Below are 18,488 nucleotides of genomic sequence, written 5' to 3' on the forward strand. Positions count from 1 at the left end.
GGATTTGCACGACGACCCAGGCAGCGTGGCGTTAGGAGGAGTGGTCCCTAACGGTCAATCAACGGAGGATGACTTCCGATAACACCATCAGGGAGAAGGTGTGCCCCGGCAATAATTCCCAAGGGATCCCGGGGCACTCCTACCAATCGTTAGGGCGTCCACCGTGGGTTTTTAGTCGATTTGAGTCCGACAGTATCCCGTCCATGAGGATTTGCCCACGTTAAAAGAAAAAAATCGTTAACTGAAAGTCCAGTTATGAGGAGTTGAGAGTTGAATTGCCAAGTTGCTATCAGTTGTAAATTATTAGTTGTGAGTTGTGAATTATCTATAAAGTTGTCTTAGTTATAGCACACTACTGTATTTAGTTCATGTTAAATGACTATCGTTTCCTGTCTAATCAATCCATTGTAAATGGATCCATCTATCAATAAACTTATCATTTAGGATAGAAATCATTGAAAACCCTTATTTCTAATATTTCTGAATAAATAAATCCTATATTATGAATTTACATATAGGTTATATAGATTATATGAGTACTTTTTGCAAATACTTAAAAATGACATTAATAGTTAGGGTATAAAATATAAAAGTCAATGTTTTCATTTCTCAGTGTCTTCACAGCAATGTTACATCAAAGAATTCTTGTAATTGATTTACAAGTACTTTTTCACATTTTATAACATTTCCCATTTTTTCAAATTTTGGTTTTCGCTTATTAATAGATAACTGTATTGCAAAGGAACTTTTTTAATATGTTATACACTTTTCAAAGTCCAACCTCCACATTTTACTATAGTTCCTAAGTTTCTACAGTAATTTAGCGCTATTAACCTTTGCTTGACTAATCTATTTGGAATAGAAGACATTTTGTCTCATTTGTTGTTGTCCGTCAAAGGACATATTTCTTATTATAATTTTACGTTTCATACGAAAGAAGAATAAGATAGATATACTTTACAGGTGAAATATTATGATGCCCTGATATATTGTATGATGCCCTGATATATTGATGACTGAAATATTTGTAATATGAGTGAAATTTAAACACTAACTTTTTAAAATCTATAGATATACTCTAATTGCAAATTATTAATATTAAAGATATGAGATTCAATTTTTTATAACGATGTTTCTTATATTTAAAATTGGAGATGAAAGAATTTTAGTCAGGATCAGATGTGATAGTTTGAAAGAGGCAAATAAGTCCTGGTCGAAACAGGAGAAAAAGACACGTACGTTGTATGAAAAATAGGAGGACTGGTTGGAGCACTGGAAGGAGGAATGTGAAACGATAGATAGGATGAATTTGTACGTCAAGGAAATTCTGGATAGAAATAAAAACATGAAAAAGGTGGTGGCGGAGAATAGAAAGGAAGAAGGAAAAGAATAGAGGAAAAATATAATTATTGAGAAATAAGGTACAAATACAAGTGTTATAAAAAATAGATCAAATGGATGGCGGAATGAACGAATAGATGAATGAAACGTAATGGAGAGAATGATTATATAAAGATAAATTATTTAAAGATAAAAAAGAAGGATTATCAAAGAACTGACATATTTTTATGCTATCGTAGTTATCTGTAAGTTTAGTTTTAGTTTTTTTTATGTTTATGAACTATGTAAAGCCAATTTTAGGCCATCAAACTGAAATAAATGTAGATATAAGTACATAAGGTAATTAGGGGGAAGATGGCAAATAGAAGATGCTAAGTAATTAGATTTCTGAAGTCTATTCAGTCTATGTTATCTATTATGTGTACTTACGAATTCTTCCGTTACGTCAATTGATAAAGAAAATCACTTAGCATTTGTTGTAATATACAACATGAGTATGTCGAAGAAATTTATGCTACGACGTCCGCAAAAATTTTTGCTGCAGCTTAGTATAATATTTCTTATTGTAATAAATGAAAGGAGTGTTATTAACAGTAGCAGGTTGCAAACCGGAAAAGACGAATTTTTCGAAATTTCTTTTACTTTTGCACAAACGATAAGCATAAAATTTTACCTATTTAACGAGTTTAGCATCTTTCTCAACATGTTGGAGTAAAATGCCGCGTCAGTATAGTGGTTGCAACTTATTATTTCAGTAAACAATGTGTATTTATAGCAAACAATGCGAACCTACGTGAAAAGATCGAACAGAAGACAATGGGCAGAGAATGAGCTTCGATCTGTTGCACTAGCGTTGGAGGATGAGACGAATAGAAATGCGAATAAAGAGTACCATATAATTTTTTGTTTCGTTTGCATCTTTTCCAACGTTTGATCCGGCTTGAAATGGTATCATAATGAGATTAATATGGTATGATAAATAATGGTATCTAACGAATAAGTTTCTTTATATTGCAAATTATATGTATAGGAAAAAGTGGTTCAAAACGCTGATTTCTACACATACTCAGAAATCATCGAAATGGGTGAGATGGATATTGTAAATAACTATACAACATTCTCTAGAAATTACTATTTAGTAATTGGTGTTTACCAAGATTATACATCGTTCCTTGGATTTATCTCATTTTTTTTTTTTTTTTTTAAAGACACAGTTATATCGCTCTTTGGCCGAATCCTTCATTTATAAAAAATTATACTGTATCATCATAGTCGTAACATAAATTGTAGATTATAACAGATAACGCTACAGCAGCGTCATGGCGAGTTTCAAATATTATGATATATATAAAGATATATAAATGTAGATATTTATCTTCTCTTACCTATAACTTCCATTGGAACGCTTTCCGAAATCTGGCTATAAATAGGAATCGACATCGAAACTTCACAGCTATACGAGCCGGATGCCTCGTAACGGACATTCTCTAATTTGATTGTCGTGCCATTTTCAAAGCGCTGTAAACAAACGGTGTTTTAGTGCTAGTAGGTGGTAAAAAATTTCTATTAAATAAAATAAATAAAACGCGACCACTGTTTCCGTGTACTCGTTCAAACTCAAATCCTTCGCCATTATACCACTGCCTTTATCAGTGCCTCTTGCGTGCGAAAGCATGGTTGAAAATGAAAGGAACGTTTGTGTATCGATTCCTCAGAAATTGATCAAACGTCTGTTCTTTGATCGTGTAGGCGTTGAAAGAAAAGGAATGAAATGTACAAAAAAGAGAAAAAATTGTTATCTATATGGTGTTGTAAAATTACAGATGAATCAAGTAGAAAGCTAAAAGGACTGCACTGCATTTCATATAGATCCTACCCATATGAAAAAATTACAAGTGTCATATAAATATCTAAATTTATAAGAGGTTCAGATACTTATAAATATTTATAAATGTTCAAATATTATATTCTCGTGAGCGCCTGCACTCGTATATACTCGTATCAAGCCATTTTATAAGTAGTATCTTTCTCTATTTTGCATTTTGCATTTTGCATTTTGAATCGCTAAAGTAGGATCAAATAGTAACTGCCGCAACTCGTATACATAATCACTAATTAAGAGAATTACAAATAACATCAATAGAGAAATGTTCAATATTAATGAACGGGAAAGTCTGTTCCATCGTGTCAATGGTCAGTCACACAGAGTAGAAACGACATTACATATGTAGAATAAAATACAGTTGGAAATTGTTCCGTCATCCACTTTATTTTCTATACCTAACATGAATAAACTTTTATTTATTTGACGACAAAATATGTAATTTGATAAGGACAAAATGTTATAAAGAATAAAAAAGTGTTTAATTTTCACAAGTTTTCAAGAGAAGAGTTAAAAAATGATTAAAAAGGAGGAATGTCGCGTGAAAAAGCAATAAATAATACATCGTTCATCAACAAATACGATGACATTGATATTTTTACATGCCACGTTATATACTATGACTCACGAAAGCATACGTGTGTACACATATAATAAATTTAAATAATTTTGAAATTTTATTAATCCTGTAACACGATACGACTATCGTGATTATATTGATCTTTGAAACACATTTAGAAATGTACGTATATAGAAGCTACAGACTATTTATTGGAAACACACACTTCACAAAATTTACCAACGTATTTGAATAGTTAATTATGCACTATATTAATAAACCACAATATTTAGTGAGGCTACAATTCATGCTGTATACTAATTTTTCATTAAGTGTATATTTGCAATAAATGTCTTATAAACTTTCATATACATTTTCGAATTGTTTTGCAACTTTCCTATTACAATCATGATAGTTGTATCATATTACAGTGCTACAGAAATTGCCACAAATTTCGTATAATGTACATAATATATCCATATAAATTTCCTGTGTTTAATATTGGAACATGTTCGTGAGCCATTATATGTATACACACTTTATAATATATATAAGTATGGCATCGTTTAAGTATGGAATGATCAGATATCTAAAAAGAATGTATTTTCATTATACCCTATTATTTTTTACTTCATGTTCTTTAATCTGACAACGCTTGGATATACTCTGACGGGATATGTCACGAATCGAGGGTATCGTGTTATATTTTTATTAACGTCGCATGTTGCGATGCAGGTTGTTTCACGTGGTATCGGCCACTGGTTAAGAAAGTCCATCTCGATATTGTCTCTCGACATAATACAGACTATCGTTAATACCGTGTTTCAATTTCCTCTGGCGACGCCTTCGTGGTTTCCCAATGAAAAGCGATGTTTTATTTAATTCCAGGTCACGAGGACGCTTACACGTAGATTCGCGCATAGAAAAATTTTTGTTTTACAACGTTCTCGTCGTGTAAGCGTATGTCGAGACGAGTTTGGTTTCCGTAGATTGTAGACTGTAGACTATAGAATAACGGTTACGAAAAATGAAGTAATATAAGAGAGCGTAAAACAAGATTGGATAACGGGCTGGAAGTGTATACTGTATATTCTTTAACGATGAAGCACAGCGAACGCGTTGCAGCTGAGCTATAACTAAACAATATTTTGCACAATTTTTCATTCGCTATCTTTCTACGGATTATTATAACTAACGGAGTGTTTTTAAGTACGAAATTCGTAACAACAGCCTTTATTAAAAAATATAATGGATGCGCTCTTAGAACACCTGTTAATAAATAATATTTCACGTGTTTTCGTTGAACGATCTTTTGCGAATTATTATAAGTCAGGAATATAGGTAAAAATATTGTCAGTATATTTCTTAATTTTCAGATTTTTATATCACTTGCAAGAGAAATTCGGTAACTCAAAACTCTAGGAAAGTTTGAAACTTTGTAGCAATGTAATTCCAACGTGACAGTAATAGCGAAATCATTTCTTGTTCCAGCGAATAAACCGTATCACTCATTACAGTACGCTTTCTTAAACGAAAGATTGATTTTGGCTATTCTAAAAATTTTGTAATATCCATATGTGTATGTATTGTACGTATGTATCTACGTATTATACATACCGACATCTATGTATATGATTTTAACAATTTCTTATAAAATATTAAGGACGATATGAGTAAATTTTGAAAAAAAGGGTCTTTTACAAATTCTTTACTACCATAATATAGAGCATGAAACAATTGTGATTACAATTTCTTTTTTATATCTTACGTGGTTTCGTAAATATTTACTACATATTAAGAATTTGCAATTGTTTCGAGGAATAGTTTTGTCTCCATAAATCCTCTGTTTATAACAACAAAAAGTGATTAAATCGTTGACGTCATTTAAACTACATTTTTGCAAAGTCCCCAACTTTTTCGAAATTTTCAAGTTCCCTTATTTGTGGCTAAGTATATACATACTTAATAAGTAAATTGTTGAGGTTATTAGATGTATGAACAGAGGAACGCATGGATAAATTGTAAAGTAGAAAATATATTTTAATACAGAAGTGTAAGTACAAGTAGAAATATAATTTGTGCTGGTTCCGATCCGCACGCTAACAGTGTTGCCATATAACTGAAAACTCTGAAGCCATCGTCGCCTGTCTACTATCTATGGTCTGCCTTCGTTCCAGTCTATTAACTATACGCTGTCGATGACTTCAGTGCTTCAGAAAACTAAAAAGACCAGATATAGAGTTTTCTTAGAAGTGGTGACCACTTCAACATAAATATTTGAAAAAGATAATAGCCCGATATATTCGAAGATATAAGCCTTTCAAAAATTAATGACAAACGACTGTGTATAATAAGAAACAAATACTAGATTATGTAATTATAGTAGTTTAGATTCATTGATATTATTCTACCTAAATCTAATGTTATTTACATTTTTTAAATATTCAAGTAGGTGACAAAGCACATACTTAATTTCAAATTTAAATGAAAAAATATTTTTCACATAAAACTAAATGTATAGAATTCTAAAGGTATCTATATATGTATATACAGGGTGATTGGTACAAGCGAAAAGGGGGTGATTCTACGCGAAAAAAGAAGTCGAAAATATAGAATAAAAATTTTTCGTTTGAGGCTTTGTTTTCGAGAAAATCGACTTTGAATTTTCGCTCGGTACGCGTGCACTTTATCACGTCTCGTTATAACAGATCTCACTGTAGATCGTTGTCTCGATTAACGTTATGTTGATAAACACTTCCAATGTGACCGAAGTGTTTTCCTACCTATTAACTTACTATCCGACTTTTATCGCTATCCACTGTCAGTACCTATTAGTCTACCATCATGTCTACATACAGCAATCGGGAATACCATATACGGACATGATAATTCGTTAGTTGCGTGTGGTGGTAACGCATCAACCGCAGCTGATCATTACAGACACCGGTATCCCAATCGTCGACATCCTAACAGACGTGTTATTCAAAGAGCAGAAGCCTTCGGCGAATATGGTTCTTTTGAAAAACTTAGACGACATGGTGGTCGTCGACGACGCGTTAGTGTAAATGTTGAAGAGCAAATACTAAAGGACGTTTTGGAACATCCTGACATAAGTGCAAGAAACCTTTCTTTGCGGTATAATTTTAGGTGCTTCACGATTCTTCGAATTCTACACGAAAACAACTTACATGCTTAAACAGACGTGTTATTCAAAGAGCAGAAGCCTTCGGCGAATATGGTTCTTTTGAAAAACTTAGACGACATGGTGGTCGTCGACGACGCGTTAGTGTAAATGTTGAAGAGCAAATACTAAAGGACGTTTTGGAACATCCTGACATAAGTGCAAGAAACCTTTCTTTGCGGTATAATTTTAGGTGCTTCACGATTCTTCGAATTCTACACGAAAACAACTTACATGCTTATCATATCACCAGGGTACAAGGACTCATGCCTCATGATAAGATTTCGCGAAAGGCATTTTGTCATTGATTGCTTCAACAGCATGCCAACGATGCAGAATTTCTGTTAAAAATTGTATGGACCGATGAAGCGAAATTTACAAGGGACGGCATGTTCAATGTCCATAACATGCATAATTGGCAAAATGAGAACCCTCACTCTATTCTTGAAACACATTTTCAAGCAAGATGGAACGTAAATGTCTGGGCTGGCATAATCGGACATCTAATTATTAGGCCATATTTTTTCGAGGGAAATGTAACGTCAGCAGCATATTTCGATTTCTTACAAAACAAACTACCGGAATTATTAGAACATGTACCGCTGAGAACTAGAGGAAGTTTAATTTTTCAACAAGACGATGCACCGCCACATTTTAGTCTTCATGTGAGAAATTTTTTAAACCAACATTACCAAGGCTGGATTGGTCGTGCTGGAACAATAGCTTGGCCACCACGCTCTCCTGACTTAACTCCGCTTGACTTTTATTTATGGAGCTATATTAAATCAATTGTCTATTCTGAAGAAATCGCAAGTTGCGAGCAATTGAAAGAAAAGATTATTGTAGCCTTTCATACTTTAAAACAATCGAATACGTTAGAAAGTGTTCATAGAAATTTAATTAGTAGAGCAGAAGTATGTGTTCGGAAGAATGGGCAATATTTTCAGCAATTTTTGTAATAATAAACTTTATGATTACTTCATATTATTTCATTGTGTATTCCTAATTTTCCGTTACGGCAAAAACAAACATAAACTGCGATAATATCCATCGAGACAACGATCTACAGTGAGATCCGTTATAACGAAACGTGATAAAGTGCACGCGAAACATATGTACCGAGCGAAAATTCAAAGTCGATTTTCTCGAAAACAAAGCCTCAAACGAAAAATTTTTATTCTATATTTTCGACTTCTTTTTTCGCGTAGAATCACCCCCTTTCCGCTTGTACCACCAGTTACCAACCACCCTGTATATATCTTGCATAGCACCCTGCATATTTACTGTATATTGTAATGCATAAAAGAATCGTATCTTACAATTAGAATTTTATAATTGCAATCATCTTGTTTGAAGAATGTTGTTGAAAAACGTGTTCCTAAATAATATTCTATTTATTTTCTTGTAAACGTCTTTTTATAAATTATCCCAATTAAAGTAAAATAGTTTTATCAAAGAATGTAACAAACCTTCGTTTCGCATTCTTTTTACAATGTGTTACAGTTAAAGAAGAGATTAAATGTACGTTTTTTATAATTGCAGCCCTGCCATGCTATAGGAGCATGAGCATTTACTTCATAGCTCTGATTTTATTTTACCCTCACTTCTTGTTATATCCTGAAAATGCATGAACGTGTGTTGTATTAAAGAAGAGAAAGGAAGAGAATGGTAATTAACGTTTGTAAAAGGCTGTTTTAGAAGCATAAAAATCAATCAGGTATTAAATAACGTTTTCGAATATTAAATAATCGTAACAACCATTAAACTCCTAGTTCCTCTTTTCATGGCTAAAAGAGGATAATTCTGTTTGATCCTTACGGGCATTCAAGTTACCAGGTTCATGAGTCCTGAAGTGCAAAGTTCAGCAACGTTCACGGGGTATACTATGTAGACGTAAAGTGTAGAGTGTAGAAGGCTATGCATATATGTCAGAGACAGAGGGAGCAGAGTATAGAGTAAACAGAACACTGAGAAGATACGCGTTTAATGACCACTTTTTCTACGTTACTCTTGATGTTTCAAGCACGACGCGATTCGTAACGCAAAGTAAATCGTTTGCACGAAGCATGAGTTAAACATTGAACATTGAACATTGAACACTGAACATGCAGTGAACTTCAAACACCGATGTGAACCGTCGTTCTACGTATAATTAAAGCCATGCCGTTTCTTTTATACTTATTATAGGAATCTCGTGTCTCTTATAAAATAATTTACAAGTTAGTCCATTATTAGTCTCAATGAAATTGTGCTCAAATTAATCTTTGATATTTGGTATAGAATATTCTTAAAATTCATTAAAAGAATATTGCATTAACAAAGACTATAAATTTTTGTCGATATGTTTATAATTTACGTTTCAATTGGAGTAAATTAATCTAACATTATCGATTGCGTTTCTTTTGTTCTGACAAAAAATAATGCTTGCTTTTGTGACAAAAGTAATTTATTATAATTAAGAGAAATAGAAAATAAAACTCTTCAAATAGTTATTTCTTTTTTATAGTTTGAACTTTTAAAGAATAGGATGAAGAATAGAAATTATAGATTCTGTTTGTCAAAGTTGTCTTCATAAAATATCGCTTAGTAATACCAGAAAGTTCCGAAATTCTACCTACAGCTTCTGCAAATAAAGTCGATAACTGACACACATAAAAGAATATCTATTTATTCAAATTCTCTTCAGGTAATTAGAAAAAATTATTTATATTTTATACAACTATGTACAACTTCAGACACTAATTTTTATTTAGTTATGTAAAAATTGGTCAAAATAAACAAGTTTTATCGATATCTCTTCAACTATCACACTTTTTAAATATATGTATGTATGTAGGTATACAATACTTTTTAAAAAATAGTTATATGATATTTAGTTTATCAACAATTTTTCATATGATACTTATTTTAATACGACATTTTGTTTATGATCTGAATCAGCACGAAAAGTAACATCAAACGTATCCCAGTTTTATTTAACGCTTACAATTCACAAATTATAAGACACAATAAAGTACATATGACTGTATTTTTGTGTCTATTATAATTCATTAATATATCTAATATATATAATAAATGTGTGAGTAATCTCGTTGATAATATAACATATAAACCAGTCTCGCATAATTTTGACAATACACGACTCTAACATTTCATGTTGATTTTATCGGATAAAAGTTTTGCATTTGTGGATATAGGGGAAAGAGTCAGAAAGTTAGTATATCAAGTAGCTCATTCATCGTCCTTTCGACAAATATAGTTTATATGTACTTGTACATACATATGTATATCGTCAAGCATTAATTTTGTTAAGTTGCTCGTAATAGATGAAAAACATGAATATTCGATACAACAATTCGGTTAAGTGGATCTTGATATATTTGCCTTATTTCTTTATTTATTCATTTGTCCGTCGAAATCGATATGATTGATGAAATCAATTACTTTCTGATTATTTTAAACGATGGCCTTTTTCTCGTTTCAGTCGTTTCAATCATATCCTCCTGCCTTGTTCTCTTTCTTTTGAATTAACCCATGAAAAAACGATACGACATCTTTAAAAAGTAATATATCAAGAGAGAAATAGAATGAAAACAGTACTAAATAGGTCTTTTCACGCAAGAATAAACGAACGAGCCTGAATTAATTACACATTTATATTGTACATATATATATGCTGACCGTAGAACGTAGAAGTGGAATAACGCTATATCTGATCGGACACATATTGTACAATAATCTAACCGTGCAAGTAGAGTAAGACGATATGTAGTGGAACATGGGAGTGAAACGGAAAGCGACATGCAAGTTACAAGAAAGACAACGACGATATTCATATAAAAATAGCTATATAATTAACTATAATTTACCTATCAACTACTAATGAAAGCCTGTTACAAACACTGCTTATATGTAATTGTAGGTTAAAAGAAACGAAATTATCTATTAACCACATCGAGGTATCTGCTACAAATGGATACTTGAAAAAACTTTTCGTTTCTATATAATTATGGAGCAAACGGCTTAAGAGTCATCATACATTTAAACTTAGAAAGGCGAAATGACACGATTATTATCATACTTATAATAAGAAAAAAATAGTCCTTTTTATATATTGCAAACAGTTCTCTCATAGGTACCCATAAAAATCTGATATATGATAAAGATTTTTTAACGTTAAAATATTATATACATTCAGTTTTTTAAATAAAAAAAGTTCTTTACATTAATTATTTTCTCCGCAAAAATATTACAATAATCATTAATTATAATTAATGCCTTTAAACAAACACAAATACTTTAAACAATAATCTTTAAATAAAAAATTGAATTCTTGCCCTTTTCCAAGAAAAGGTTTTTAAGTCTAGGTGCAACTCATTGTAACTGAAATCTATTACGCGTCTTTGCCCATGTGATTGCACATTAAACTAGTGTTACTCAAACAGATTAAATCGAACATTCAAATGGAGTAAATCAATAATTTTCTCAAAACCGTTCGATTCGATTGCAGCGAAATGCGTTTTCGAGCGTGATACGGTTGTTAATCTAGACTCAAGTTCAGACCTATATGGATTAAAGTATTAAAAAAGAAGCCAGACGGGTTCGTTGAATGATTTATTTTTAGATCAGACGAGGTATGTACTATAGAACCCCAATGCATCGGCACATTAACGATATATGCATGTTCGTTGAACTTTACTGACCATGACGGCCATTGTAATTTTGATCCATTAAATGGTGCAGAAGATAGTCTACTTTCATCAATGAGAATGTTCGTGTATTTCTGTATTAACAGCAATAATAATAATAATAATAATAATAATAATAATAATATTATTATTATTATTGTTGTTATTATTATTATTAATAATAATAATAATAATAATAATAATAATAATAATAATAATAATAATAATAATAATAATAATAATAATAATAATAATAATAATAATAATAATAATAATAATAATAATAATAATAATAATAATAATAATAATAATAATAATAATAATAATAATAATAATAATAATAATAATAATAATAATAATAATAATAATAATAATAATAATAATAATAATAATAATAATAATAATAATAATAATAATAATAATAATAATAATAATAATAATAATAATAATAATAATAATAATAATAATAATAATAATAATATTATTATTATTGTTGTTATTATTATTATTATTATTAATGATAATGATAATGATAATGATAACATGCTTTTAGTACTCTATGTATACTTATACATTGATATAAAAGAAAATAAAAAAACTTTTAATGTTTTAGATACTAAAAAATAACAGTAACGATATGACCTCGTTGCTCGTTACTTATTACTTATCACGCATTACAAGACTACGCACAAGAGACTAGATAAGCTAAAATAATTATATGACCTTATTCAATAAATATACCTACAAGATGTTTTATCCAGAAATAGCTACTTAAACATATATCCTACGTGTATTGTATGTACCTCTTTCAATTGTGACGATACACGAAAATTATTTATTATCCAGTCAAATATATAGGTCTCCAAAAACGAATACCTAAATACATTGAACGGAATATTTTTATTTTGATTTATTTCATAAGATAAATTTTAAAATTCTAAATATTTTTTACGCATAATTTTCTTTTAAGCTTTTTGCATACTCTTTCTTTTCGCTTTCATATTGGCACTGACACGACGATGGATGTAACGATATAACCTCGTTACGAGTTACGAGCACGAGCTTCGAGTAGCGCAAAAGACGATTGCAATGTGTTAGTAAATACGTGAACGAATTTTTGTTCGCGAGAATGAACCTGGCGCGAAATCAATCAGGAAACCTCTAGAATGGAATCAGTTACGGACGAACCTGGGGTGAACCGTAAGTCGCGAGCTGCGAGCCGCGAGTCGCGACCACGAGATCAGGCTGCAAACTGCAGGAGATTGAAATTTGGTGAATGGACCTGATGCGATATCGGTGAATCGCTGGGAAAGGCGGCATAGATAAACTCGATCGATAAGGCAGGTATTAAAAGTATTAAATCAGTATTATAATCGTTGACAAGATTGATTTTAATTTTGATACTGACACTTCATTTTCATCCGAACAAAATAAAAATATTAATTCCAGACAATTACATTAATGGAAACTCGAAAAGTTCCAGCATCACACGTTCCGATAGAAGGCAAAAAATTTCTAAACAATACTAGACACGAATACACAGGAAGCCGGTATGTAACTCGAACACGTACTCATCTATCAAAGTATCACGGAATCGTTAAATGCATTAGATTAATGAATTACTTTTTCATGTATAATATTCGTAAGCGGGTATCATCAATAACCGTTTCTCCATATTTTCTGCTTATTTGAAGGGAACTAATTAACTAAAGACAATTATTTAATACAAAACGATAATATGAAGCGGAAGATCAATGTGACATAAAATATGATATAAAGTCTATTACTTTCGCCAAAACTTTAAATAACCTCAAATAAATTAATGCAGACCCGAAATCGATAAACGAGGAAACTTAAAACCGTAAATTTCAAGAGATTTTAAAATTCATTTAACACGAAATAAAAAAGTTGTATCGTAAAATATTTAAACGCCTCGTATAAGATAAATGTCATAATAAATTATAAAATTTTATCCATTTAAGAGAAATAAAATTCAAAGTTATATCTACCAGAAAATACTAAAACACAACATAAAACACGGATGCGATAGTAAATTATAAATAACAATACATTTATCAACGTTTAAAATATGATAAAATAAAAAGTTGAGCCGATACGCACATAAAACGTCAAGAATTCAAGGTTACAGGTAATATCATATCAACGACACATAAAATATTAACCGTATTAGACATAATATAAAATGAATGCGTTGATGTAATATGCGTGAAAATATAATACCAACACAATCTTAAGTCAATGATATTTTGCTGTATCAAAGAAAAAAGGAGTAAAAGAAAAGAAAGCTGATTTGTCAATTCGAAGATTATCGTTTGCTCGGGGTAGCATATGCGATGAGTATGACTACGCAATTGCTCAAAGACTGCATAATTGGAAGACAGCCAGGACCAGTCGTATGTTGATTGTATAAAACTCACCTTCATGCTTGCGCCCTCTACTTCCCAGTCCTTGAACGGCGGTTCCCTATCCTTTATGTATTGTAATATCTTCTTGTCACCCTTCATGAACTCGACTTTATGCAAGTCAGCATCTGGGACATTATGATCGCAATGCAGAGTAGCTGTGCTGTTATATGTTACGTAGTTGGGTGCTATCAGTCGTACATGCACCTTGCAAGTTGCATCTGAAAGTCACCGATGACGTTTTACTTTTTGAATAACAATTTCTCGGATAGGGAAGTAGCTAGGGAAGTAGCTTTTATGATTATTTGACTTTCCAATCTTTTTCATTAAAGTATAAAATTTATCAAATATTTTAACTACATATCTCTATGCTTCTTTTTCCTTTGATCGCATAATTATAATCCCATTTCCCGAGCTTTTCCGTTAAAGTATCCAATACCGCTGAATAACGAATATATATATGAAATATATGAAATATTCAAACAAATATGAAGTATTCCAACAAATAAATATCACTCTCTCCCCCTTTACAAGATAATTATAATTTCACATCATCCCATATGGTTACAGATCTGCTGTCTCATAAAAACATCCCGTTTGTCATTTCTACCACTTAGTAATATTGAGCATACATCATTTGATTCATCAAACATTTCAAAGTTTTTCATTTTATATTACGAATTCCTTAACGTACTTTTATTTCATTTATGTACTTTTCATTATGAAAATATTATATTTTATTATTGCGAAATATCTATATCGTTAGAGGTACATTTAGTATATATTGGGTTGGCAACTAAGTGATTGCAGATTTTGTCAATAGGTGGTTTTAGCACATTCTTTTGTTTCGTCAACGTGTTCAAAGCATCTAACCTATATTGTTTCCTTGTTGTTTGGACTTCCACCTTTAATTTAGTAAAAAAATGGCATTGGTTAGTTATTTAGTTTCGTTTTTATCCCAACTTAAAAATGGAAAAACAAGACGCGCATTTCAGACATATTTTATTGTATTATTACCGAAAAGGCAAGAACGCATCGCAAGCACACAAGAAGTTGTGTGCCGTATATGGCAATGAAGCCTTGAAAGAAAGGCAGTGTTAAAATGGGTTTGCCAAATTTCGTTCTGGCGATTTTTCACTGAAAAATGCTCAACGATCTGGCCGTCCAGTTGAAGTTGATGAGATTCATATCAAGACCATTATCGATTCAGATCGTCATAGCACAACGCGCGAGATTGCAGACAACCTCAATGTATCGCATACATGCATTAAAAAAAAAATTAAAACAGCTTGGCTATGTCAAGAAACTCGACTTATGGGTCTCTCATCGGATTAAGGAAATTCATTTGACGCAACGCATTAGCAATTGATCCATTTCTGAAACGACTGATTACTAGCGACGAAAAGTGGATAGTTTATAACAATGTTAATTGAAAAGATCGTGGGTGATGCAAGATGAACCAGCCCAAACGACACCAAAAGCTGAGATTATGCTGTTGGTTTGGTGGGATTATAAAGGAATTCTGTACTTTGAACTTTTACCAAGAAACCAAACGATTAATTCAAACGTGTACGTTCAATGACTCGCCAAACTGAGCGATGCAGTTGAAGAAAAGCGGCCAGAATTGGCAAATCGTAAGGATGTTGTTTTCCAGCATGATAATGCAAGACGCCGCACATCTTTGGTCATTCGCCAAAAATTATTGGAACTAGGTTGGGATGAGTTGTCACATCCACCATATAGCTTTGACCTTGCTCCTCCAGATTACCATTTATTTCGTTCCATGCAGAGCTCCTTAAATGGTAAAATTTTTAATGACGCTGATGTTGTAAAATCACATTTAATTCAGTTTTTTGTTGGCAAAAATCAGAAGTTATGACACTGTCTGAAAGATGGCAAAAGGTCATCGACAAAAACGGACAATACCTAAAGTTATATTTTTAAGCAAAAATTTTGAATTTTCCTTCTTATTTAAAATACGCGATCATTTAGTTGCTAACCCTATATATATATATATATATATATTTTGACATATCTACATATATATATATATAATATATATATAATATATATATATAATACATATATATATATATATAATATAATCAAAATATAAAATATGATCATATTCAAACAGTTTTCAGAAAAAAAGAAGATTATTGTAGAGTATTTAAAGCGAAATATGGCTGAAATGCAGATAAAAACACGATACAGAGCACATGCAGGATAAAAGAACATTTCACATGATAATGGTGGTGGGCTTGAATGGATAATAATTCGTTTAACGAATCTCAAATGTCTCGTTATTATACGTAGTGAAAAGTACACGCAGCAACAGATATAACGGGAAACTTGCCTCGTTACGATTCAACAACAAAATGTTTTGCCCTTCTTGTCCCTCGCCCCTAATTACATCGTTGACAATAACAAAATCGTTAATTTATTTTCGGGACAACAAACCGGGAAACTCTACTCGTTCAATAACATGACATAAAACTTTAAACATTGTGCTCGGCTGCGTCCGCTAAAACGAATCTTGTGTTCCTCGTTTTATACGTTTATTAAAATCATAATTAATGGCTGCGTTTCATGAAAGCTGGTCACAATTATAATGACGGTTAAAAAATATTTCGATAGTACAAAATCTATAATAGGTATATACAAAAAATAAGGCAAAATAAAACGAATAATCCTCTTGTTTGATTTTTAGTTGTTTCAGATAATTTTTCTATTATATTAGTAGAAATGAACTCGACGATATGACATTTTTTCGGAGAGTTTAAAATAATTTGATAGAACGAACTGATCAGGTCCGCCATTATTATCGTCGAGTTTATTATGATCATGATTGAAGATCGATTTTTGATAAACTGATAACGTTCTGATGCATCAACTGTCACCGCATTGTGATCCATAGGAAATTTAGATCTAAAATTATTCGAATGTCCTCCATAGTAGTCTAAATCTTTATCACGTTTTAAAAACACATTAAATAACTAGAACATAGATAAGAGAAAACAATTTGACATATCTTAAAGAGCATAATTATTGTAAAAACTTTGTAACGATTCTCAAATTATGATGCATTTAAAAATGTTATTATTGGTTGAAATTAACAATCCTTATTAATCCCTTGCTTTATAATATCGAGTTACACTCGCAGCGAGAATTAAGGAGCAAACGTAACAAGATTTCTATTCGTCTGAAAATTCAATTTCAACTCGTTGTCGGCATTTAATCCTTTGTATTCCATTGGCGTCTTTACGGCAATATTGATAATATGATTACTTTTCTTATTATTTTCACCAATAAAAGGTGGGAAAGCAGAGACAGCTCTCCAGTATAAATACAAACATTTATAACATTGATCATGCTGATGTTTAATACAAATTAAATGCTTTTCATTTCTCCTACCTTTTTAGTTATTTTAATATAGGTAAATCTGTAATTCCATTCACATCACTTGAATATTACAGGATAAATACATTTTTTTTTTATTCTTTTATTTTAATGTTTCTATGTTTTAATACAAGGCGTGCAATATTTTTAAATTATGGAGAAAGTGGAAACATACATGTTTACCCCAGCATCAAATAATTTACTGAATTTTGAAACTGCTTCTCTGTAGAAAATGGAAAATATGATTTATTGTGTTCTTCTCCTAATTTTCACACGCGCCATACAATGTAAAGTACTAAATGAAGTAAAATTTATTAGCTTCCCAATAGATGTAGAGACTAGGAATCCTAATACATACGATCGACAATATGTATATAGATAGATATACAGAAAAAATGATAAAGCAAGGGATTAGCAATATCTATCTCTCCAATTATAAAATTTCAACTGTAGATTGAACAAAAATTTCGGATCCCGGGTCATATCTTTCAAAGTAACCAATAAACTTTCACCTATAATTAATGAAACAGCTGTTACGATCAAATTTATATGTTATCGCATTAATGTTCGGACCGTGTGCCGTGTAACGTTGCGACGATTCGCTATTAATGTGTCGAGTAACAATTACCCCGAGCTACATCATCGGGCAACAATTAATAACTGGATAATCGATACAATTTAGCGTGCCGGAAGGCAAGTGTCTGTTAATGCGAGCGAGTTCCTTCGTGAAATCTAGGTCGTTGTAGAAGTAGATCCAACGTATTCGTGTCAATTTTTCGTTCCGTTCATCCAATTGTCGCTTGTCTAGAACTTCATATAAATGATCGAGATTATGCTAATGGATTAGCCAAGGAGAAATTTTTAAAGAATAGATAAGTGAAAAGGGAGACATCGCGGAAAATACGCAAGGTTTAATGTAACCGTAAAGAAGGATGGAGAGGTTTCGGTCGACTATAACTACTTGTGGCAGTACCCTGTTGCTGGGAGGTGTTACTGTATCGATCACTGAAAGCGC

At 31.5% G+C, this 18,488-nt stretch overlaps 1 protein-coding gene across 1 annotated transcript in view; it reads right to left on the reverse strand.

Annotated features, from left to right (window-relative positions):
* Positions 1–18,488, reverse strand: part of LOC100740126 — a 32,823-nt gene that overhangs the window by 12,602 nt on the left and 1,733 nt on the right. Inside the window, exons 2-3 of the mRNA XM_003485675.4 lie at positions 14,090–14,295; positions 2,727–2,859 (exon numbers count right to left, since the gene is read on the reverse strand). Of these exons, the coding sequence (XP_003485723.1) occupies positions 2,727–2,859; positions 14,090–14,295 (339 nt within the window). The remainder of the gene's footprint in view (positions 1–2,726; positions 2,860–14,089; positions 14,296–18,488) is intronic.

This window comes from Bombus impatiens, unplaced genomic scaffold (genome assembly GCF_000188095.3).
Source record: "Bombus impatiens unplaced genomic scaffold, BIMP_2.2 scf_0075, whole genome shotgun sequence".
In the NCBI taxonomy this organism is placed as follows: Eukaryota; Metazoa; Arthropoda; class Insecta; order Hymenoptera; family Apidae; genus Bombus; species Bombus impatiens.